We start from the raw sequence: 26,363 nt of genomic DNA, 5'->3' as shown, positions 1-26,363 counted from the left end.
GTTCTCCCTAACTTCAGCCTCCTCCCACACTGTACTGATCTCTCCTTCCTCAGAACTTGGGTAGCACAGGTGGTCTGCATTACTCAGTGACACTGAACACAGACAGCCTGATTCCAGGATTTACATTCTTTTTTAAATAATGTTTATTTATTTATTTTGAGAGACAGAAAGAGCATGGGGGAGGGGCTGGGGGAGAGGGAGAGAGAGAATCCCAAGCTGAGTGTAGAGCTTGATGTGGTGATCAGTCTCATGACTGTGAGATCATGTGAGATCATGACCAAAATCAAGAGTTGGGCCTCTTAATCAACTGAGTCACCCAGGTGACCCTCCAGGGTTTACATTCTTAAATATACAATTAAATATTACAAAGTCATGGGGCAATCCCTGTATAACTTCCAGATCTCATTGCCACCAGATGTAGCCATCATCTTGAAATTGGTGTATATTTTCTCACTAATTTTAAAAAAGTAAACTATTTTTCAAGGACAACTTTAGGTTACAGAAAAGTTGTGAAAATAATATGGAGCATTCCCCTGTTTTTGCATCTTACATTAAAGTTAATACCTTACATATGTGTTAAGATTAATGAACAAATATTGACATACCATTATTGACTAATATCCATACTTAATTTAGCTTTCCTTAGTTTTTGCCTAACGTTCCTTTTTTCCCCCCCATGATCCTAGTTATCACATTTTCTTAGGCTCTTGGCTATGACATTGTCTCAGGTTTTCCTTGTTTTTTGATGAGCTTGACCGTTTTAAGTAGTACTGGTCAGGTATTTTGTAAAATGTCCCTCAGTTAGGATTTGTCTAATATTTTTCCTATGATTAGACTGGAATTATGGGTTTTGGGGAGGAAGACAACAGATGTAAAGTGCCCTCCTCATCCCATCATGTCAACATCCCAGTAGCAAAGAATACACCTAGTACCTGTATCTTAGTTTCTAATACTATTCTCCAATAAAAGCAATCAGAGTTACTTGGAAGAGTGGAATTTTCCTACAAATATAATTATCAGTAAATGAATATATTGTTTTGCAAGTATGTGAACTTTTCACAAATGGTTATCATAGTGTATGTATTTTCTTGCAATGCTTTTTCCCCTTTCAATTTATCACATGGAATATTCACATGGATTGATGTGTGGATTGACATTCATTTTTATTTTTTAATAGTAATATACAGTATTCATATTAAACAACACACCCATTTTCCTATTGATGAATATTCAAAATATTACAGAGATGCTACAAATATTTCTATAGAGGGGCCACTGAGATATTTTTGCATGAGGTTCTGTCTTCTGTGGATTGTTTGCTTGTGTTTTTCGAGATTGAAATTCAATGTTGACATTAGTGAATATGACTGAAAAGAGGCTAGCAGAGGTAGGAGAATTTGTAAGTACAATAAAAAGAAGCATACAAAGTTTGTGGCTACTCTGTAATGGGATTCCTTGAATAGACAGAATTGGTTCTGACTATTTATATACCTAAGGAGGAGAATTGCTGGCTGTGTTAGTAAAATAATCTTAAACTTGATCAGATAATGCCAAATTGCTCTGCAAATTAATTGTACAATTTTTACTCCTGTCAGCAGGGTTTAAGAGCTACTGTGATCCATATATATGCCAAGAGTTAAACATTTCAGACTTTTAAATATTACTTATCTGAAGAATGAGAAGTAGCTTTTATTGTGATTGTGGCTTCAATACATACCTCCCTGATACTCAGAGATTGAGCATTTCTGTGCCTGTTTATTTGGCTCATTTGCGAATTGCTTATTTATGTCTTTATACTTAAAAACCATCTCTCGTAGGGAGCATATCATTGGGTCTTGCTTTTACCTCCAGTTTGACAATCTCTAGTTTTTAACTGAAGTGTTTACTCCATTTATATTTAATGTAAATATTGATGTGGTTGGATTTAAGTCTATCAGCTTGCTATTTATCTTCCACTTATCCCTCTGTTTTATATTCTTCCGTTTCTCTTTGCCTATCTTTTTGGGTTAATCTACTATTCAATGCTCCATTTTATTTCTTTGATTGAATTCTTAGCTTTAAGTCTTGGTTTTCTTTTCATGTGTGTATGTTTTTCCCTATGGCTGACACTATGCTGTGGTTTACATTTTATGTGTGTTATTGTGTGCTCATTTCTCCCTTTCTGGGGAGAGGAGTTGTACCTCAGGCTTCTTTCATTCTTATCATTATTCATGCATTTATTCATTTCATTTTTCATTCAATAAATTTGTGTTAAACATCTACTATATACCAGGGACTAAGTGTTAGAAATGCAGCTGTAAACAAGACAAATGTGAATCCCAGTCTATTTGGGGAAATAGATAAGTAAGTAGGGGAGTTTTCCCAGAGGAGAAAATATCTGAATTGAGCCTTGAAGGCTGAGCAGGAATTGGTCAAGTGAAGGAAGGGATATTAGATTGTTCCAGGTTGTGGCAGTGGTGTATGCAAAGACCCAGAGGCAAAAGTAATTGGCAATTTGTTCAGGCAGCAGTAAGACATGCAACATCCTGGAGTGTAGTGTTAGGTGGTGCAAATGAAAGGTGGACTGTGGAATACAGTGCAGATTGACAAACATTCAGGGAGTTCCTATTTGAATTAGGAATTTAGAGTTGGATACATTGTTTTCATGTCATCAATATTCATTAATTGAATGATAGAAGAGATTTTGAGCAGAATTACTGACTACAAGACATCTACCCCCTCCGGTTGTTTATAATTCCTGTTTCCACTTTGGAGGATTATCTTTTTGAGGTGAAGGCACTTTAATTTTCAAATTCTATTGTAAGAAAGAATATATTATTTCAGAGGAGGGATTTTTGTAATATAAGCAAGGGTTTTCTAGGCTTATTGGGAAAAAAAGGGCGTGTTAGTTTCTCTGTATCCAGAGTGCCCCAGATGAGACAGTGCCACTCATTTTAACCTTACTTTCTCCATGGCTTTGTTGAGATATAACTGACATATAATACAACTTGCTGTATTATACATGGGGATGTGTACAACACATGGTTTTGATAGACTTTATTGTGAAATGACCACCACAGTAACATTAGTTAACACCTCCATCACATCACATACTTACCATTTCTCTTTTGAAGTGAAAATGTTTAAAATGTACTCTCTTAGCAATTTTCAAGTATATAATACAGTATTGTTAACTATAATCACCATGCTGTACATTATATCCCCAGAATTTACTCATAACTAGAAATTTTTACCCTTTGAATGACATGTCTCTATTTCCTCTACCACCCAACCCCTAGCAACCACCATTCTACTCTCTATTACTATGAGTTCATCTTTTCTAGATTCTTCATATAAGTGGATATCATACAGTATTTTTCTTTCTCTGTCTGACTTCCTTCACTTAGTGTAATTCCTTCCAGGTCCATCTTTGTTGTCCCGGTTGGCAAGATGTCCTTCTTTCTCAAGGCTGAATAATGTTCCATTGTATATGTACACTACATCTTCTTAATCATTCATCCATAAATGGACACTTGGGTTGTTTCCATATCTTGACTATCGTGAATGATGTTGCAATGGATGTGAAGGTACAGATATCTTTTCAGGATCTTGATTTCACTTCCTTTGGATATCTACTCAGAAGTGGGATTGCTGAATCATATGTCAATTTTATTGTACATTTTTTTTTGAGGAGCCTCCATACTGTATTCCACAGTGGCTATACCAATTTACATTCTCACCAACAGTGTGGAAGAATTTTCTTTTCTCTGTTTTTGCCAACACTTGTTATCTCTCATCTTTTTGTTTTTTATTTTAATTTTAATTTTATTTTTATTTTTTTCAATATATGAAGTTTATTGTCAAATTGGTTTCCATACAACACCCAGTGCTCATCCCAAAAGGTGCCCTCCTCAATACCCATCACCCACCCTCCCCTCCCTCTCACCCCCCATCAACCCTCAGTTTGTTCTCAGTTTTTAAGAGTCTTTTATGCTTTGGCTCTCTTCCACTCTAACCTCTTTTTTTTTTCCTTCCCCTCCTCCATGGGTTTCTGTTAAGTTTCTCAGGATCCACATAAGAGTGAAACCAATGGTATCTGTCTTTCTCTGTATAGCTTATTTCACTTAGCATCACACTCTCCAGTTCCATCCACGTTGGTACAAAGGGCCATATTTCGTTCTTTCTCATTGCCATGTAGTACTCCATTGTGTATATAAACCACAATTTTCTTTATCCATTCATCAGTTGATGGACATTTAGGCTCTTTCCATAATTTGGCTATTGTTGAGAGTGCTGCTATAACATTGGGGTACAAGTGCCCCTATGCATCAGTACTCCTATATCCCTTGGGTAAATTCCTAGCAGTGCTATTGCTGGGTCATAGGGTAGGTCTATTTTTAATTTTTTGAGGAACCTCCACACTATTTTCCAGAGCGGCTGCACCAATTTGCATTCCCACCAACAGTGCAAAAGGGTTCCTGTTTCTCCACATCCTCTTCAGCTCTATAGTCTCCTGATTTGTTCATTTTGGCCACTCTGACTGGCATGAGGTGATATCTGAGTGTGGTTTTGATTTGTATTTCCCTGATGAGGAGCGACGCTGAGCATCTTTTCATGTGCCTGTTGGCCATCCGGATGTCTTCTTTAGAGAAGTGTCTATTCATGTTTTCTGCCCACTTCTTCACTGGGTTATTTGTTTTTCGGGTGTGGAGTTTGGTGAGCTCTTTATAGATTTTGGATACTAGCCCTTTGTCCGATATGTCATTTGCAAATATCTTTTCCCATTCCGTTGGTTGCCGTTTAGTTTTGTTGGTGGTTTCCTTTGCTGTGCGGAAGCTTTTTATCTTCATGAGGTCCCAGTAGTTCATTTTTGCTTTTAATTCCCTTGCCTTTGGGGATGTGTCAAGTAAGATATTGCTGCGGCTGAGGTGAGAGAGGTCTTTTCCTGCTTTCTCCTCTAGGGTTTTGATGGTTTCCTGTCTCACATTCAAGTCCTTTATCCATTTCGAGTTTATTTTTGTGAATGGTGTGAGAAAGTGGTCTAGTTTCAACCTTCTGCATGTTGCTGTCCAGTTCTCCCAGCACCCTTTGTTAAAGAGACTGTCTTTTTTCCATTGGATATTCTTTCCTGCTTTGTCAAAGATTAGTTGGCCATACGTTTGTGGGTCTAGTTCTGTGGTTTCTATTCTATTCTATTGATCTATGTGTCTGTTTTTGTGCCAATACCATGCTGTCTTGATGATGACAGCTTTGTAGTAGAGGCTAAAGTCTGGGATTGTGATGCCTCCCGCTTTGGTCTTCTTCTTCAAAATTCCTTTGGCTATTTGGGGCCTTTTGTGGTTCCATATGAATTTTAGGATTGCTTGTTCTAGTTTCGAGAAGAATGCTGGTGCAATTTTGATTGGGATTGCATTGAATGTGTAGATAGCTTTGTGTAGTATTGACATTTTGACAATATTTATTCTTCCAATCCATGAGCATGGAATGTTTTTCCATTTCTTTATATCTTCTTCAATTTCCTTCATAAGCTTTCTATACTTTTCAGCATACAGATCCTTTACATCTTTGGTTAGGTTTATTCCTAGGTATTTTATGCTTCTTGGTGCAATTGTGAATGGCATCAGTTTCTTTATTTGTCTTTCTGTTGTTTCATTATTAGTGTATAAGAATGCAAATGATTTCTGTACATTGATTTTGTATCCTGCAACTTTGCTAAATACATGTATCAGTTCTAGCAGACTTCTGGTGGAGTCTATTGGATTTTCCATGTATAATATCATGTCATCTGCAAAAAGTGAAAGCTTGACTTCCAGCATTGCCAATTTTGATGCCTTTGATTTCCTTTTGTTGTCTGATTGCTGATGCTAGAACTTCCAACACTATGTTAAACAACAGCGGTGGGAGTGGACATCCCTGTCGTGTTCCTGATCTCAGGGAAAAAGCTCTCAGTTTTTCCCCGTTGAGGATGATGTTAGCTGTGGGCTTTTCATAAATGGCTTTTATGATCTTTAAGTATGTTCCTTCTATCCCGACTTTCTCAAGGGTTTTTATTAAGAAAGGGTGCTGGATTTTGTCAAAGGCCTTTTCTGCATCGATTGACAGGATCATATGGTTCTTATCTTTTCTTTTATTAATGTGATGTATCACATTGATTTGCGAATGTTGAACCAGCCCTGCATCCCAGGAATGAATCCCACTTGATCATGGTGAATAATTCTTTTTATATGCTGTTGAATTCGATTTGCTAGTATCTTATTGAGAATTTTTGCATCCATATTCATCAGGGATATTGGCCTGTAGTTCTCTTTTTTTACTGGGTCTCTGTCTGGTTTAGGAATCAAAGTAATACTGGCTTCATAGAATGAGTCTGGAAGTTTTCCTTCCCTTTCTATTTTTTGGAATAGCTTGAGAAGGATAGGTATTATCTCTGCTTTAAACGTCTGGTAGAACTCCCCTGGGAAGCCATCTGGTCCTGGACTCTTATTTTTTGGGAGATTTTTGATGACTGATTCAATTTCTTCGCTGGTTATGGGTCTGTTCAAGCTTTCTAATTCCTCCTGATTGAGTTTTGGAAGAGTGTGGGTGTTTAGGAATTTGTCCATTTCTTCCAGGTTGTCCAGTTTGTTGGCATATAATTTTTCATAGTATTCCTTGATAATTGCTTGTATCTCTGAGGGATTGGTTGTAATAATTCCATATTCATTCATGATTTTATCTATTTGAGTCATCTCTCTTTTCTTTTTGAGAAGCCTGGCTAGAGGTTTATTTTTTTGTTTATTTTGTTTATTTTTTTTTCTATTTTTTCAAAAAAACAACTCTTGGTTTCGTTGATCTGCTCTACAGTTTTTTTAGATTCTATATTGTTTATTTCTTCTCTGATCTTTATTATTTCTCTTCTTCTGCTGGGTTTAGGCTGTCTTTGCTGTTCTGCTTCTATTTCCTTTAGGTGTGCTGTTAGATTTTGTATTGGGGATTTTTCTTGTTTCTTGAGATAGGCCTGGGTTGCAATGTATTTTCCTCTCAGAACTGCCTTCGCTGCATCCCAAAGCGTTTGGATTGTTGTATTTTCATTTTCGTTTGCTTCCATATATTTTTAAATTTCTTTTCTAATTGCCTGGTTGACCCAATCGTTCTTTTGTAGGGTGTTCTTTAACCTCCATGCTTTTGAAGGTTTTCCAGACTTTTTCCTGTGGTTGATTTCAAGCTTCATAGCATTGTGGTCTGAAAGTATGCATGGTATGATTTCAATTCTTGTATACTTATGAAGGGCTGTTTTGTGACCCAGTATGTGATCTATCTTGGAGAATGTTCCATGTGCCCTCGAGAAGAAAGTATATTCTGTTGCTTTGGGATGCAGAGTTCTAAATATATCTGTCAAGTCCATCTGATCCAATGTATCATTCAGGGCCCTTGTTTCTTTATTGACCATGTGTCTAGATGATCTATCCATTTCTGTAAGTGGAGTGTTAAAATCCTTTTCTTTTTGTTAAAAAAAATTTTTTTTAACATTTATTCATTTTTGAAAAGCAGAGAGAGACAGAGTGTGAATGGGAGAGGGGCAGAGAGAGAGGGAGACACAGAGACAGAAGCAGGCTCCAGGCTATCAGCACAGAGCCCGATGCGGGGCTCGAACTCACGGACCGTGAGATCATGACCTGAGCCGAAGGCAGCCGCTTAACCGACTGAGCCACCTAATTGTCTTTTTGATGATAGCCATTCTAACAGGTATGAAGTAATATCTTTTTGTGGTTTTGACCTGCATTTCCCTAATGATTAGTGATATTGAGCACCTTTTCATGTACTTTTAGGCCATTTGTATATCTTCTTTGCAGAAGTTTCTATTCAGTTCCTTTGCTCATTTTTAATCGGATTTTTCTGTTTTGGCTGTTTTGATTTTGAGTTGTATGACTTCCTTATATATTTTGTATATTAACTCTTCATCAAGGGGTACCTGGCTGGCTCAGTCAGAAGAGAATGAGAGTCTTGATCTTCAGGTTGTGAGTTGAAGCCTCACATTGGATGTAGAGATTACTGAAAAAAAAAAACTTAAATAAAAGGGACTGAAGTTAACCCTTTATCAGATATGATTTGCAAATATTTTTTCCCATTCTGTAGGTTGTCTTTTCATTTTGTTGATTGTTTCTTTTGCTGTATAGAATATTTTTAGTTTTATGTAGTTCCACTTATTTTTGCTTTTTTATTTTGCTTGTGCTTCTGGTGTCACATCCAAAAGATAATTGCCAAGACAAGGAAATTATCCCCCTGTTTACTTATAGGGACTTTATGTTTTTAGTTCTTATGTTAAAGTCTTTAATCCACTTCAGGTTAATTTTTGTGAGTGGCATTAAGACAGAATTTTATTCTTCTGCATGTGATTATCCAGTTTTCCCAACACCATTTATTAAAGAGAATATCCTTTTCCCATTGAGTATTCTTGGATCCATTGTCAAATATTGGTTGACTGTATTTTCAAGGGTTTATTTGTAACCTCTCAATTTTGTTCTATTGGTTTATGTGTCTATTTTTATGCCAGCACCATTGATTACTGTAGCTTTGTAGTATAGTTTGAAATCAGGAACTGTCATGCCACCAGCTCTGTTCTTCTTTCTTAGGATTGCTTTGACTATTCAAGGTCTTTTGTGATTTCATACAAATTTTAGAATTGTTTTTTCTATTTCTGTAAAAAAATATCATTAGAATTTTGATGGGAATTGTGCCAAATCTATAGATAGCTTTAAGTAGTATGGACATTTTAATGATATTAATTTTTCTGATCCATGAACACAGGGTATCTTTCCATTTGTTTTTCTCTTCAATTTCTTTCCTCAAATTGTTGTAGTTTTCAGTGTACAGATCTTTCACTTCCTTTATCAAGTTCAGCCATGAGTATTTTATTTTTTTTTGAAGCTGTTGTGAATGAGATTGTTTTCTTTATTTCTTTTCAGATATTTTATTTTAGTGTATAGAAACACAACTGATTTCTATATATTGATTTTGTATCCTGAAACTTTACTGAATTTGTTTAGTTCCAAGTTTTTCATGTAGTCTTTAGGATTTTCTATATATAAGATAATATCACCTGCAAGCAAAGACAGTTTTACACCTTTCTTTCCAATTTGTATATCCTTTATTTCCTTTTCTTACCTAATTGCTACGGCTATGACTTCTAGTACTATGTTGAATAAAAGTGGTAAGAGTGAGCATCTTTGTTTTGGTCCTGATTCTAGATGAAAACTTTTCAAACTTTCATCATTGAGTATAATGTTAGGTGTAGGCTTGTCATATATGCCCTTTATTATGTGACAGCATATTCTTTCTATACCCAATTGGTTGAGAGTGTTTTTTAACCATAAACACATGTTGTATTTTATCAACTGATTTTTCTGTATCTCTTAAGATGTATCTTAATGTATTGGATGTATTATTTCTCTGTATTTATTGAGATGATCATATGATTTGTATCTTTTATTCTGGGAATGAAGTGTATCATATTTGTTGATTTGCATATGTTGAAGCATCCTTGCATCCCAGGGATAAATTCTACTTGATCATGGTATATGATTTCTTAATGTGTTGTTGGATTCAGTTTGCTAATATTTTGTTGAGAATACTTGCATCTATATTCATTAGGGTATTGGCCTGTAGTTTTCTTGTTATGTCTTGATCTGGCTTTGCTATCAGGATTATGCTTGTCTCATAAAATGAGTTTGGGGATATTTCCTCCTCTTCAATTTTTTGGAAGAGTTTGAGAAGCTTTGGCATTAATTCTTGTGTAAATGTTTTGTAGAATTCGCTGGGGAAACAATTTGGTCTGGGATTTTCTTTTTTGGGGATAGTTTTGATTACTAGTTGAATCTTCTTATTGTATTGGTCTGTTCAGATTTTCTATTTCTTCATTATTAAGTCTTGGTGAGTTGTGTGTTTCTAGGAATTTATCAATTTCTTCTAGGTTATCCAATTTGTTGATGTACATTTGTTCTAGTAGCCTCTTATGATCATTTATATCTCTGTGGTATCAGTTGGAATGTCTACTCTTTCTAATTTTATGAGTCTTCTCTTTTTTCTCTTAGTCTAGCTAAAGATTTGTCAGTTGTTTATTTTTTCAAAAAAAAACAGTTGTAGTTTCATTGATCTTTTCTACTATTTTTCTAGTCTCTAGTTCATTTATTTCTGTTCTTTGTTTTATTTTCCTCTGCTAACTTTGGGCTTGGTTTGTTCTTCATTTTTTGGTTCATTGAAGTGTAAATTTATGTTATTTACTTGAAACCTTTTATTTTTCTTAATGTAGGCATTTATCATTATAAACTTCCATTTGGGGACTACTTTTACTGCATCCCACAAATTTGGTATGTCATGTTTCCACTTTTATTTATTTCAAGATATTTTTAAAATTTTCCTTTTGATTTCTTCTTTGACTCATTGTCTGGTCAGAAATATGTTGTGTAATATACACATATTTGTGAACTTCCCATCTTTTTTTGTTATTGATTTCTAGTTTCATACCATTGTGGTCAGAAAAAATACTTGGTATGATTTCAATATTCTTAAATTTGCTAAGCTTTGTTTTGTAACCTATCATGATCTATCCTGGAGAATGTTGCATGTGTTCTTGAGAAGAAGAACACATGTTCTACTGTTTCTGGATAGAATTTTCTGTATATGTTTGTTAGGCCCACTTGGTCTAAAGTGTAGCTCAACTCTAGTGTTTTCTTATTGATTTTATGCCTGGATGATATAGCTAATGTTGAAAATGGAGTATTAAAGTCATCTACTAATATTTTATTATTAGTGTTTGTTTAGTATATTTAGGTGCTCCACCATTAAAAGATGTCTATAATTTATCTATCTATTTATCTATCTGTCATCTATGATTGTTATATATTCTTGATTACTTGATCCTTTTATCATTGTGTAGTGATTTTGTCTCTTGTTATGGTTTTTTTTTCTTAGAATCCATTTTGTTTGATATAAGTATAGCTACCCCTGCTGTCTTTTGGTTTCCACTTGCATGTTTCCATCCCTTCACTTTGAGCCTATGTGTATCTTTAAAGCTGAAGTGAGTCTGTTGTAGGTAGCATGTAGTTGGGTCTTATTTTTTTCATTCAGCCAGCCACTCTATGCCTTTTTATTGAAGGATTTAATATCTTTGCATTTCACATGTTTATTGATAGGTAAGGATTTATTAATGCCATCTTATTGTTTCTGGCTGTTTTGTAGGTCCCCCATTCCTTTCTTCTTCTTTTGCTGCTTTCCATTGTGAATTGACGATTTTCATAGTGATATGCTTTGATTCCCTTCTCTTTATTGAATCTGCTGTAGGTTTTGTGGTTACCTTAAGGCTTACATAAAGAAATTTATAGATATGATGGTCTATTTTATGTTAACAACAACTTAATTTTGATCGCATACAAAAACTCTACGCTTTTACTCTCCCCCTTTTATGCTTCTGGTGTTACAACTTGTCTTTTTATATTGTTTACTTATTAAAAATTATTGTCTTTTAACCTTTATATTAGAATTGTTAACACACTACCATAATACAGTATTAGAGTATTCTGAATTTGACTGTATACTTACATTGTTGCATATTTTCATGTTACTAATTAGTGTCAGTGTGTTATATATTTTAATGTTACTAATTAGTGTCCTTTAATTTCAGCTTGAAGAATTTATTTCAGTATTTCTTGTTAAGGCAGGTCTAGTGGTGATAAACTCCCTCAGCTTTTGTTTGCCTGGGAAAGTCATTATCTCACTTTCATTTCTGAATGATAGTTTGCTGGTTAGAATATTCTTAGTTGGTAGTTTTTTGTTTTTGTTTTTTTTCCCCCGGAACTTTGAATACATCATCCCACTCTCTTGGCCTGTAAGGTTTCTGCTGAGAAATCACTAATAGCCTTCATGGGGTTCCCTTGTAAGTTAGAAGTTTCTTTTCTCTTGCTGCTGTTTGATCTGTGAAAATTTTATTCTAATGTGTGTTAGAAATGATCTCTTTGAGTTTGAGTTTCTTTGGTGACCTATGAGCTTCATGAACTTGGCTATTCAAATCTCTACCTAGATTTGGGAAGTTCTAAGCCATTATTTCTTTAAATAAGTCTTCTGCCTCATTCTTCCTCTTTTTTTCCTGAAACTCTAACAATTTGAAATGATTTCTTTCGATGGTATTCCATAGATCACATAAGCTTTCTTCACTCTCTTTAAATTCTTCTTTCTTTGTTCTCCTCTGACTGGAAAATTTCGAAGTTCTTGTCTTCTAACTTATAGATTCTTTCTGTTGTTGATACTCTCTATTACACTTTTCATTTTATTTACTGTATTCACTTTCATAATTTCTGTTTGGTTCTTTTAATAATTTCTGTCTCTTTTTGGGGTGCCCTGGTGACTCAGTCAGTTAAGCATCTGACTTTGGCTCAGGTCATGATCTCAGGGTTTGTGAGTTTGAGTCCCATGTCAGACTCTGTGCTGACAGCTTAGAGCCTGGAGCCTGCTTCAGATTCTGTGTCTCCCTCTCTCTCTGTCCCTCCCCAGCTTGCACTCTGTCTGTCTCTCTTTCAAAAATAAACATGAAAAAAATAATTTCCCTCTCTTTTTTTAAACTTCCCATTTTGTTCATGTATTGTTTTCCTGATTCATCTGAATTGTTTTTCTGTGTTTTCTTATAACTCATTGAATTTCCTTAAAACAGCTGTTGTCAATTCTTTATTGGGTTAATTGCAGATATACATATCTTTGGGATCAGTTACTGAAAGATTATTGTTGTCCTTTGGTGGTGTCATATTTCCGTGATTTTTTATGTTCCTTGAAGTTTTGCATTGCTGTTTTCACATTTGAAATATCAATTACCTCCTCCAATCTTTACTTACTGCCGTTGGGAGATAAATACCTTCCATGATTCTTGCTAGGGAATCTAGGGCTTTCTCAGACCTTCTGTGGGTACACCTGATCCATCTTCTTGCTCTTTCTTATGGCAGAACTCTTAAGCCTATATGCTTTCTTTCAATCTTGCAAAGCATCAGGTTGGGTGCTGACAGCCTCCCCTTTTGTTTTCCCAAAAGCGCAAGTTTGTGGTCTCTCCCTAGCCCATAAATTTGGTGTGGTTTTCTGTGCATGCTCACTAGTTGTCTGTCAAAGCTTCCTTTCACTGCTGCCATTGGCAGCATGCACAGGGACCTGGCCACAGGATGGGTGTGTGTGTAGGTGAGGCATGTAGAATGCTGAGGGTGCCTGTGAACCAGTTGGAGGCATGTGTGAGTGAGGTATCCCCAGCAACTCATATCAGGCTTCTTAATCTCTAATGCAGTTAATAGGATTCATGTTCCTTTAATTCCCTCCAAGAGTCCTACTTGCCTCTCTCCTAGCCTTTTCTTGCCCTTATCATGTAGATCAAAATTTAGTCCTCTGAATGCGGTGAGAGAGAAATGGGCTTCTTTGTCAGCATTCTGCACAGCTGGATGCCAGCTTTGGAAACCAGCTTTCACTTTACCCTGCGAGAGAAATCATGGGCTGAAAAGATGTCTTTTGGCCCTAAGCTGTGCTGCCTTGGGGATGGGTGATGTGAATAAAGTGAAACTATTCCTCTTCCCCTCTCCAATTCATCCAAACTATTTGCTCCGATAGTATGTTGGAGATTCTCCACTGGGAACCTGAACTTCCCCAAAGGTTCTCTTGTCAATAGTGATTGTCTCAAGTGATATCTTCCAGGGGCTCCTGGACCATGGCCAAGAGGGTTTGGAGCCAGGTCAGGGGCCACTTCAGGGCACACAGCCAAGACCAAGGTCTGTACTTCCATTATCTGATACATGGCAGGGCAAGACTCCTGTGTTTCTTAGCATATGGTGCTGGATCCCACAGCTCCCAGAAGGGCACTTTTGCTTGTAGATAGACACCAAATTGTTGTTAGGAGCAGGGGAGACACGAACAAAGGATATCTTATTCAGCCATGATACTAGTGTCACTACTCCATATACTCTTGAGGAAGTCCCTTCCCTTCTTTGGGCCTCTGTTTCTTCTTTTATACAAGGAAAAGTTTGTAAAATATTGAATCCGAGAACACTTCCAACTTTGTCATTGGTTTATCAGCCATTAAAACCTTGATGGGAATTGGTTTATTTGATGTTTCTAGCGATGAAAACTTCCCGAGAAAATTCATGGGACTACGACCCCCGTGTATATATAATAGTGAGGCCTCTGGTTGCAAGTGACAGAAACCAACTCAAGATAGTTTGGGTAAAAAGGGAGAATTCATCCCCAACATATAGGGAGGGAGAAGTTATGGAACCCTAGGGAAAGAATAGAGCTGGGTCTCAGGAAAGAACTGAAACTAGGAATAGGAAAACCTTCAGGGATTGTTCTCTACCCATTAGGTTTAGGTGATTGGTAAATGGGGTGGTTGGTTTATGGCCTGGGCAGACACTCCAAAAGGTGTTCTCTCCACCTACATTGTTGGGTTTTTTTAGAGGCAGTGCTTCCAGAAGTGGGGGGAATGTGGGCTTGTCCAAATGTGCCTGGTCCTGAGGGGTGATCTCTTTGAAAGTCTCTAGCCCTTGGGTATGGGGCAATGTGGTTACATAAGTTCTTAGGTATCTGAGAGAAGCAGGAAGAAAAAGAGGTGTGTGTGACAAACTTTAGTTTGTGTGAAACAAAATTTGTGTGACAGCAAACCCACCTTCCTGGAGCTTTTTTGCTGATCTGGGATTCAGTGTTGGCCACAGACTGGCTCCCAACAGACAATCCACAATAGGCTTTCTGCTCCCACTCAATCTAAAATGGGAAAGAAGAGGCAATGAATGTCCTTGCTAATAAGGAAATCTCAGAATGGAGTTGAGAGATGTGGCAGGGTTTCTGGCCACACCTTAATACCCCCCACCCTCATCTATCCCATAAATATAGAAATCTAACTGGTGAAAATAAGTCTGAGGGTTTAGAGCAAAGAAGCTTTTCTGGTAGAGTATGAGTGGCATAGGGACTGCCTAGTCCCATTCCAGAGTGTTCTCATTTCTCAGTGACCTTCCTCATCTCTGTTGCAGAGTGAAAGCGTCCCTAGGCCAACATCTCAGGGCTCCAGGCTTCCATCAGGATGGTGGGTGAAGGCCCCTACTTTATCTCGGATCTGGATCGGCGAGGCCAGCGAAGATCCTTTATAGAAAGATATGATCCCAGCCTAAAGACCATGATCCCAGTGAGACCCTATGCAAGGTAAGCCAGGAGAAGGTTTGGAGGGAGGGCCAGGGTAGTTTCTGGCCCAAGAGAGTAGGCACTGGTCCTGTTCCCCCATGCTGCTGCTCTATATGCTTGCCCTTTTGTTATCCATCCATGCATCCATGCATCCATGCATCCATGCATCCATCCATCCATGCATCCATCCATCCATCCATCCACTACTTCTTTACTCCTTTTGTCCTTTGGTGAGAGGGAGACAATAGCCAATGTTTAAGGAGAGCTTTCAATGTGCTGGGACCTGTTCAAGTACTTTATAAACATGGCCTCTTTCACTCTTCACAACCACCATGGAGGTATTGTTATTTTATCTGATGGGTGAAAAAGTGAGGCACAGAGAAGTTAAGTAATTTGCAGAAAGTTCATCAGTTAGCTTTTTCTTTGTAACACACAAACTTTCTGACTGCTAACACTTAAAAGTCTAAAACAATTGCCATTTAATTAGCTTACACTTTTATGGGTGGGCCAGCAACCTAGGCTGAGCTTGGCTGGGTGATTCATCTTGTTTTGATTAAATTTACTTATAAATATCCTGAACAGCAAGGTGGCTGTGCTTCACAGGGTCAGTTGGCTGACAATGGGGCAATTGGGGCAAGTGGGTCACATGGGTTATCAACCCCCAGCAGGGTAGCCTGGGCTTGATCACTTAATAGTACAGTAGCTTGCCAAAAGGATGAGTTGAAAAGTATAGCATTTCTTGGGACTCAGGCTCAGAATTGGCATACCATTTTTTTCATAGCATTCTATTGGCCAAATTAAGTCACAAGTCAACTCAGATTCAAGGTGTGGATAAATAGACTAAACTTACTGGTGGAAACAGCTGCAAGTTCACATTACAAGGGGCTGTTATACAGATGGAGAGAGAATTGGGTCCATTGTTAACTGCAGGATAGTAACATATGCAGGCTGACTTTTAAGCTCACACTCATAACTATAACATTATATGATATGATATGCTATTATTATATTAATCATAATATTTTAAATGCTGCCTCTTCTACCTATAAAGGGCCCTGTGTCCTGTCCTCTGAACAGTAGAAGGCCAAGTGGCATCTCTATAGTGAGGTGACACGGCACTGCTCTCTCCTAGAATCTCTGCACCAAGGAATCACCTAGAGCTATCTAAAAGAAGAGGTAAATGTTGAAAGCTGAGGGAATAGGTTACCATAATTAGTCCCAGGCAGGAAAGTGCTAACTACCCACTGTTCTGGTTAAGTTTATAATTGCTTTGTGAACAGGCAATGTGGGCTGCTGCTTAAGAGAATGATAGGACCTTGGAGTTAGCAAGAAGTGGGTTTGAATTCATGCTGTACCACTGTAAGAGTTTGGATGAGCACTTTAACTTTTTTTTTAATTTTATTTTTTTAATTTGCATCCAAATTAGTTAGCATATAGTGCAACAATGATTTCAGGAGTAGATTCCCTAATGTCCCCTACCCATTTAGCCCATCCCCCCTCCCACATCCCCTCCAGCAACCCTCTGTTCTCCATATTTAAGAGTCTCTTATGTTTTTTCCCCCTCCCTGTTTTTATATTATTTTTGCTTCCCTTCCCTTATGTTCATCTGTTCTGTGTCTTAAAGTCCTCATATGAGTGAAGTCTTTCTCTTGTCTGACTAATTTCGCTTAGCATAATACCCTCTAGTTCCATTTACGTAGTTGCAAATGGCAAGGTTTCATTCTTTTTGATTGCTGAGTAATGCTCCATTGTATATATGTACCACATCTTCTTTACCCGTTAATCCATTGATGGACATTTGGGCTCTTTCCATACTTTGGCTATTGTTGATAGTGCTGCTATAAACATTGGGGTGCATGTGCCCCTTCGAAACAGCACACCTGTATCCCTTGGATAAATACCTAGTAGTGTAATTGCTGGGTCATAGGGTAGTTCTATTTTTAACTTTTTGAGGAACCCTCCATACTGTTTTCCAGAATGGCTACACCAGCTTGCATTCCCACCAGCAATGCAAAAGAGATCCTCTTTCTCTGCATCCTTGCCAACATCTGTTGTTGCCTGAGTTGTTAATGTTAGCCATTCTGATAGGTGTAAGGTGGTATCTCATTGTGGTTTTGATTTGTATTTCCCTAATGATGAGTGATGTGGAGCATTTTTTCATGTGTCTGTTGGCCATCTGGATGTCTTCTTTGGAGAAGTGTCTATTCATGTCTTTTGCCCATTTCTTCACTGGATTATTTGTTTTTTTTGGGTGTTGAGTTTGGCAAGTTCTTTATAGATTTTGGATACTAACCCTTTATCTGATATGTCATTTGCAAATATCTTCTCCCATTCTGTCAGTTGCCTTTTAGTTTTGCTGATTGTTTCCTTCCCTGTGGAAGCTTTTTATTTTGATGAGGTCCCAATAGTTCATTTTTGCTTTTGTTTCCCTTGCCTCTGGAGATGTGTTGAGTAAGAAGTTGCTGCGGCCAAGATCAAAGAGGTTTTAGCCTGCTTTCTCCTCGAGAATTTTGATGGCTTCCTGTCTTACATTGAGGTCTTTCATCCATTTGAGTTTATTTTTCTGTGTATGGTGTAAGAAAGTGATCCAGGTTTGTTCTTCTGCATGTCGCTGTTCAGTTTTCCCAGCACCACTTGCTGAAGAGATTGTGTTTATTCCATTGGATATTTCCTGCTTTGTCAAAGATTAGTTGGCCATACGTTTGTGGGTCCATTTCTGGGTTCTCTATTCTGTTCTATTGATCTGAATGTCTGTTCTAGTGCCAGTACCATATTGTCTTGATGATTACAGCTTTGTAGTATAGCTTGAAGTCCGGGATTGTGATGCCTCCTGCTTTGGTTTTCTTTTTCAAGATTGCTTTGGCTATTCAGAGTCTTTTCTGGTTCCATACAAATTTTAGGATTATTTGTTCCAGCTCCGTGAAGAAGGCTGGTGTTATTTTGATAGGGATTGCATTGAATATGTAGATTTCTTTGGGTAGTATCAACATTTTAACAATATTTGCTCTTACTTTCCAGGAACATGGACTCTTTTTCCATTTTTGTGTGTCTTCTTCAATTTTTTTCATAATCTTGTATAGTTTTCAGTGTACACATTTTTCATCTCTTTGGTTAGATTTATTCCTAGGTATTTTATGGTTTTTGGTGCCATTGTAAATGGGATTGATTCCTTGATTTTTCTTTCTTTGCTTCTTTGTTGGTGTATAGGAATGCAACCGAGTTCTGTGCATTGATTTTATATCCTGCCACCTTGCTGAATTCATGAATCAGTTCTTGCAGTTTTTTGGTGGAATCTTTTGGGTTTTCTATGTAGATTATCATGTCATCTATGAAGAGTGAAAGTTTGACCCCCTCCTGGCCGATCTGGATCCCTTTTATTTCTTTGTGTTGACTGACTGCAGAGGCTAAGACTTCCAATACTATGTTGAATAACAGTGGTGAGAGTGGATATCTCTGTCTTTTCCTGACCTTAAGGGGAAAGCTGTCAGTTTTTCCCCTTTGAGGATGATATTAGCAGTGGGTCTTTCATATATGGCTTTTATGATCTTGAAGTATGCTCCTTCTATCCCTACATTCTTGAGGGTTTTTATCAAGAAAGGATGTTATATTTTGTCAAATGCTTTCTCTGCATCTATTGAGAGGATCATATGGTTCTTGTCCTTTCTTTTATTGATGTGATGAATCACATTGGTTGTTTTGTGGATATTGAACAAGCCCTGCACCCCAGGTATAAATCCCACTTGGTCGTGGTGAATAATTTTTTTAATGTAATGTTGGATCTGGTTGGCTAATATCTTGTTGAGGATTTTTGCATCCATGTTCATCAGGGAAATTGGTCTATAGTTCTCCCTTTTAGTGGGGTCTCTGTCTGGTTTTGGAATCAAGGTAATGCTGGCTTCATAGAAAGTTTGGAAGTTTCCTTCCATTTCTATTTTAGGAACAACTTCAAGAGAGTAGGTATTAACTCTTCCTTAAATGTTTGGTAGAATTCCCCTGGAAAGCCATCTGGCCCTGGACTTGTTTTGGGGGAGATTTTTTTATTACTAATTCGATTTCTTTACTGGTTATGGGACTGTCCAAAATTTCTATTTCTTCCTGTTTCAGTTTTAGTAGTGCATATGTTTCTAGGAATTTGTCCATTTCTTCCTGATTGCCCATTTTATTGGTGTATAATTGCTCATAATATTCTCTTATTATTGTTTTTATTTCTGCTGTGTTGGTTGTGATCTCTCCTGTTTCATGCTTAATTTTATTTATTTGGGTCCTTTTCTTTTTCTTTTTGATCAAAGTGGGTAGTAGATAATCAATTTTGTTAATTCTTTCAAAGAACAAGCTTCTGATTTCATCTGTTTTACTGGTTTTTTTTTTTTGTTTCGATAGCATAAATTTCTGCTCTAATCTTTATTATTTTGTGTCTTTTTCTGGTTTTGGGTTTTACTTGCTGCTGTTTCCAGCTCTTTAAGGCATAAGGTTAGGTTGTGTATCTGAGACCTTCCTTCCTTCTTTAAGAAGGCCTGGATTGCTATATACTTTCCTCTTATGACTGCCTTTGCTGCATCCCAGAGGTTTTGGCTTGTGGTGTTATCATTTTCATTGACTTCCATGTACTTTTTAATTTCCTCTTTAACTTCTTGGTTAGCCCATTCATTCTTGAGTAGGATGTTCTTTAGTCTCCAAGTATTTGCTATCTTTCTAAATTTTTTCTTGTGGTTGATTTCGTATTTCATAGCATTGTGGTCTGAAAATATGCATGGTATGATCTCGATCTTTTTGTACTTGTTGAGGGCTGGTTTATGTCCCAGTATGTGGTCTATTCTGAAGAATGTTCCATGTGCACTGGAGAAGAATGTATATTCTGCTGCTTTAGGATGAAATGTTCTGAATGTATCTGTTAAGTCCATCTGGTCCAGTGTGCCACTCAAAGCCATTGTTTCCCTGTCCATTGCTGTGAGTGGGGTGTTGAAGTCCTCTACTATTATGGTGTTACTATCAATGAGTTTCTTTATGTTTATGATTAACTGATTTATATATTTGGGTGCTTTCACATTTGGTGCATAAATGTTTACAGCTGTTAGGTCTTCTTGGTGGATAGACCCCTTAATTATGATATAATGCCCTTCTTCATCTCTTGATGCAGTCTTTATTTTAATGTCTATATTGTATGATATAAGTATGGCTACTCTGGCTTTCTTTTGTTTACCATTAGCATGATAGATGGTTCTCCATCTCCTTACTTTAAATCTGAAGGTGTCCTTAGGTCTAAAGTGGGTCTCTTGTAAACAGCATATAGATGGATCTTGTTTTCTTATCCATTCTGTTACCCTATGCCTTTTGCTTGGAGCATTTAGTCCATTGACATTTAGAGTGAGTACTGAAAGATATGAATTTATTGCCATTATGTTGCTTGTAGAGTTGGAGTTTCTGGTGGTTTTCTCTGGTCCTTGCTAGTCTTTGTTGCTTTTGGTCTTCATTTATTTGTTGTATTTTTTTTCATCTTTTCTCCCTTCAGAAAGTCCCCCTTAAAATTTCTTGCAGCGCTGGTTGAGTGCTCACAAACTCCTTTAATTTTTGTTTGTCTGGGAAACTTTATCTCTCCTTCTATTTTGAATGACAGCCTTGCTGGATAAAGAATTCTTGGCTGCATATTTTTCTGAGTCAGCACATTGAATATATCCTGCCACTCCTTTCTGGCCTGCCAGGTTTCTGTGGGTAGGTCTGCTGCAAACCTGATTTGTCTTCTTTTGTAGGTAAGGGACTTTTTGTCCCTTGATGCTTTCATGATTCTCTCCTTGCCTTAGTATTTTGTGAATTTGACTATGATATGGCTTGTTGATGGTTGGCTTTTGTTGAATCTAATGGGAGTCCTCTGTGCTTCCTGGATTTTGATGTCTGTGTCTTTTCCCAGGTTAGGAAAATTTTGTGCCATGATTTGCTCACACAACCCTTTTACCCCTGCTTCTCTCTCTTCTTCTTCTGGGGCCCCTATGATTCTGATGTTCCTTTTTAATGAGTCACTGATTTCTCTAATTCTTAAATCATGCTCTTGCCTTAATCTCTCTCTTTTTTCCTGATTTATTATTCTCCATAAGTTTGTCTCGTATATCGCTGATTCTCTGTTCTGGCTCATCCATCCTTGCGATCATGGCATACATTGGAGATTGTAGCTCAGTTATAACATTTTTAATTTCATTCTGGCTATTTTTTACTTCTTTTATCTCTGCAGAAAGGGATTCTAATCTATTTCTGACTCCAGCTAGTATTCTTATTATCATGATTCTAAATTCTGGTTCAGACATCTTGCTTGTATCTGTGTTGGTTAAGTCCCTGGGTGTCGTTTCTTTGTGCTCTTTCTTTTGGGGTGAATACCTTCGTTTCATCATTTTGAAGGGAGAAAAGGAATTAATGAGGTAAAAAATTAAAATTTAAAAAACATTAAAATTAAAAAAATTAAAAACAAATAAACAAACACACACACACAAATCGAATAAATGATGCTAGATCCTAGGTGTGTTTTGGTCTGAGTGTTCAAAGTGGCTTGATAGATTAGAGAAAAAAGGGGAAAGAAAGAACAAAAAGGAAATCATTTCAAAATCTGAAAAAAATGAATACATGGAAGCAGACTAAAATGAAATGATGAAAGTAAAATAGAATTTGAAAAAAAATCACACAAAAGTAAAAATATACTAAAAAAGTTGAAAAGTATTTTTAATAAAAATTGAAAATAAAAATGAGTTTTTTCCTCTTTCTGTACTCAAGAAAAAGAAAAGAGACAACAAAAAGAGAAAAAAGGAAAAAAAAGAAAGAAAATTGAATAGATGTATCAGTGAACAAACTGAAATATGACTGAAATTACTTCATTTTCCCCTAGAAGTCAAACTATGAAGCGCTTTATAGTCCATAAACTAAGCGTGTGGAGAGACTTGTGTTCCTGAAGAGCAACGTTGGCCTAGTTGGGCGGGGCTTGGTGTAACGGCTCCGTTCTTCACCAGATGGTGCTGTTTAGCTTACTGGGGTGGATTGTTGTGGCGCTTGTAGGTGTGTATGCACATGCACGGGAGTGGTGAAAATGGCATCACCCAGCTACCCAGTCTCTAGTATCAGAACTCTGTTCTCCCCGATCAGCAATCATGCACCTGTCCTTTGTCTTTGGCTTCCATCCACTCCCTGCTTTTACACAGTCTGTGACCAAGCCCCAGGCTGCACCTCCCTCCTGAGTTTTGTCTCAGATGTGGCTGTTTTTCCAGATCCCTTACTTCTGAGGGACTGCAGATTTGACCCGTTCTGCCCCTCTGTGGAAGGGTCTCACCAAGCAATGGCCAGGTGCCAGCCACACCCAGGAATGTTTGCAGGACCGTGCTGCTGCTGATGCCCAGAGACTGCGGCCGGATGCCAGACTGCCCCAGAAAAAGTTCATGAGATAGTTTAGCAGCAGCGTTTCAGGGATTATGGAAAATCACAACACACATCTGGCACCAGCCTTCACCCTTAACGACCTTGTTCCAGCACCAGCAAATGTCATTGTTCTTCCAGGTTCACTGGGACCTTGCCTTTGGGGGACACACACAGCCTCTACCAGGTGTCCTCTCAGCAGGGGAACCAACTATCCCCATGTGGCCCTAAGACCTCTGGACTCCTGGAGATTCACCCTTCCCACCAGAGCACTGCCAGATATTGAGCTGTGGAGTTTCAGACTCTGTGCTCCCCCTGTTTATAGAGTCTTAATGGAATTTAAACCCTCTCCTTTCTCCTTTCTCCTTTTTTGGTTCAGTCCCTGCGGCTGTTTACACTTTTTCACTTTCTCTCCCGCTGCTTTGCGGGGGGGGGGTGCTTTTCCTGTACTCCCCCCCCATCTCCATCCTCTCTCTGCATGCAAAAGTGGCTCCCTGCCCTCCACAGCTTCTCTCTCCCCTAGTTTACCTCTCTGCGTGAGTACCTACTGAGTTCTGTGGTTCAGGTTGTGCAGATTGTTGTGTTAATCTTCAGATCAGTTTTCTAGGTGTGCAGGAGGTTTAGTGTTGGTTTGGCTGTATTTCATGGATGCAAGATGCACAAAAAGCTTCCAGCTGTTCTGCCATCTTGTCTCCTCTTTTCCAAGCACTTTAACTTCTTTATGCCATGATGTTCTTGTCTATGAAATGGGATCATTATACTCACCTTCTGCACTCCCACTTATTTGTTGTAAAATCATACAAGGTAATGCAAGACTGTATCATAAAAGCCATATTTTAGGAAATTTAACTACATGCTGGGTACATATTACCTTGTTAATAATATCTTAGCTTGGGTTCTCCAAAAGCAGAGACTGAGTCAAGAATTTGGATGCAGGTAGCTCATTTAGGAGGTGATCATGGGAGCAGGAGGGAATATTTAGGGGAAGTGAGGCAGGGAATGACAACAGGTGTCATCAGTGTCACTGCTGTAGGAATGGGGACTGGATTCTACTACATCCTCCTGAAAAAGTGCACAATTTTCCACCTGAAGGATGAGGGAGTGCATTTATCCAGGGGTTCCTATACTCCATTAGTTAAGATTTGTCCCTGGGGGCATCAACCCCCTGCAATTTTGAGCTGCACTTATGCTTCTGAGAAGGCACTGAAACAGGTGGTGAAATGAGACACAGCTTGCATTTGAGATGGGACACTGTCAGCTTGAGCCTTAGCTTGCATGACACTGTCCCCTATAGCTGAGATCAGGGGTACATGTGACAAGAGGCTGTGACCCAGGACATCCTGACAGCATCTGCTACAAATATAGAGCTGTTGCAGGGTCCAGAATATACTAAACATTCATTAACCAGTAGATATTACTCTATGTCTCTGACTTTGTTCTGTCTTAGATGGCTAACTTCTCAAGGGCAAACACGAGTTTTTTCCTCCTTTATTTCCTCTTCCTCTTCTTTCTTTTCTTCTCTTTTCCTCTAATGTTTGTTCTTTCTCCTCCTTCTTTCTTTTTCTTTGCTTTCCTTTTCCTCCTGTTCCTTTCCATTTCTTTTTTCTCCTCCTCTCTTTCCTCTCTCCCATCCTCTTTTACCTACTAGCTAATATTTATGTATCCATAACATTTTAAATGTATTAATTCATTCCATCATCACAATAAATCCAGAATTTGCCTCCAGCATTTGTCTGTTTAGGTAGCCGCCCCCCGACATGGTGGCATGTCCTGCTCTGCACCTTCCCCATCTTCCTGAGAGCACAAGACATGCACCTGACTTCTGATAATCAGCTTATAGGCCTTAATTTCCTCATGACAAATGGATCAGGTACCCTCTTTCTCATGGTCATGAGGCTTGAAAATTGGTAAATGTTCAACACTGGCTCGCTAAAAAAATTCCCTGGGTTTGTAGCATTTATTGATTTTTATGGTGTGAATACTCCTACCATTGGCAATTTCAAGCCAATGTGATGCCGCTGAATGCAAAGTTGGGAAGGGATGTGCAGTATCACACTGTTATATGGTATTTCTACCATACAGATAAAATAGATTTACATGATCTAAACAGCATAGATACTAGTAAAATCTAGTAAAATAATTAGGAAATTATGAGTTTCAAATAGTTATTACCTTTGTCCTTAAGATAATTTATTTAAAATTATGTGATTTTTAATATTGGCTGTGTTTAGCAACTAACTTGCAAAACTCCTGGAAGTCTTACAATCAACTCTCACAAGGTGCTATGAGCTGGTTCCAGTATATACCACTGCTCAAAGGGATAATGGGTGGTAATCATGGATTCTAAGTGTGGCTGTGGTTATTACTATAGTTAAGAACTCAAGTCAGGGACTCAGGAAAATGGCAATTATGCCCTGGAATGCAGAGTGTCTCATTTGTCTTAGGCTGGCACCCAACCCTGTGGATGATGCAGGACTGCTCTCCTTTGCTACATTTTCCTGGCTTACACCAGTGATGGTTAGGGGCTATAAGCATACACTGACTGCGGACACCCTGCCCCCGATGTCACCATATGACTCATCAGACACCAATGCCAAAAGGTACGAGGATTCACTTGGGTTACCTCAGGAGAGGAGCTCACCCTATGAAGAGCCCTTTGTGTGCACCCATTTCCTGGGTGTGGAAATGGACACCTCCAGGTCACTGGTGGCCCTCCTCAGTGGCTGCTCTGTAAAGCAGGATTGGGCTGACTCAACTTATTTGGGGAGGCAAGAATTGGGGAGATTTGGTGTGTAAAAAGGATTGATTGAGAGCTACAGCCTGAGGCTCAGGACCATGCTGGCTGGGTTGTTGGTGAATTGTAGGAGCACTACAACAGGATGAGGGTGACCAGAATTTCACTTCACACTAAGCTGGCCAGACCCACCTGGGCTGCTGCTGCAGGCAGCTCTAGGCATTGCATTTTTCTTTAAAAATCATTTTTGGGATTTTAGGGCACTTGGGTGGCTCAGTCAGTTGAGCGTCCAACTTCAGCTCAGGTCATGATCTCACAGTTTGTGAGTTCAAGCCCTACATCAGGCTCTGTGCTGACATTGTAGCCTGGAGCCTGCTTTGGATTCTGTCTCCCTCACTCTTTGCTCCTCTCCTGCTCATGCTCTGTCTCTCTCTATCTCAAAAATAAATAAACATTAAAAAATCATTATTGAGCTTTTATATTGCAAAATATGTTTAGGTTGAACCAAATGAAGCCACCAATATTTGACAGTTTTGACTTGCAAAAAATGTAACTTTCATTGATTCTACCTAATTAATATTCATTCTAAAAATGTTAAAGAAACAAACATTTAAGAAGTGGGAGTATCCCCACCATACTCCAACTCTGCTCCCCAGAGGTCAGCATTGTTAAATGTTGGTGTTGATGTATCCAAAATTTTTCTACTCTGATTAAGCACACTCTGTGCGCTGATCTGCTGATCAGTACCTCTTCTTATTCCCCCTACTTACATGTCATGGGTTTTTTTCTTTAAACACAGTGAAGCACACTATATAATATTTAACAGCTTTGCTGTTTTTAGTAAGCATTTACAAACACTTTTCTATGTCAGCATAAGTATAAAGACATTAATTCTTTCTACCATCTGCATTGACCTTTAATGTTGCTATGAATCATAATGTCTTAATGGAAAAATTCTCAAAGCCTTCTTCTGCACTTGTTTCTTCTGGGAGTCTTCTTATCTTCGGCCACAGGGGGTAAAGTGCAAGGCATTGCCTGAAGTGTGTGCTCAAAGGGATAGGAGCTTTAATCATGGTCTTGCAATTGTTTC

At 38.1% G+C, this 26,363-nt stretch overlaps 1 protein-coding gene across 9 annotated transcripts in view; it reads left to right on the top strand.

Moving 5' to 3' along the window:
* The window catches only part of ABCC12 (ATP binding cassette subfamily C member 12), a 95,364-nt gene that overhangs the window by 4,053 nt on the left and 64,948 nt on the right, over window positions 1-26,363 (top strand). For 7 of the 9 annotated variants that reach the window (XM_045046059.1, XM_045046058.1, XM_023245345.2 and 4 more), the window contains exons 2-3: window positions 15,003-15,171; window positions 24,984-25,139. In XM_045046059.1, coding sequence (XP_044901994.1) covers window positions 15,053-15,171; window positions 24,984-25,139 — 275 coding nt within the window. In that variant the 5' untranslated portion in view covers window positions 15,003-15,052. The other 2 variants (XM_045046057.1, XM_019819695.3) reach the window with 2 other exon arrangements.

The sequence above is a fragment of the Felis catus genome, chromosome E2 (assembly GCF_018350175.1).
Source record: "Felis catus isolate Fca126 chromosome E2, F.catus_Fca126_mat1.0, whole genome shotgun sequence".
Taxonomy (NCBI): domain Eukaryota; kingdom Metazoa; phylum Chordata; class Mammalia; order Carnivora; family Felidae; genus Felis; species Felis catus.
This window is presented reverse-complemented; position numbering and strand designations above follow the sequence as displayed.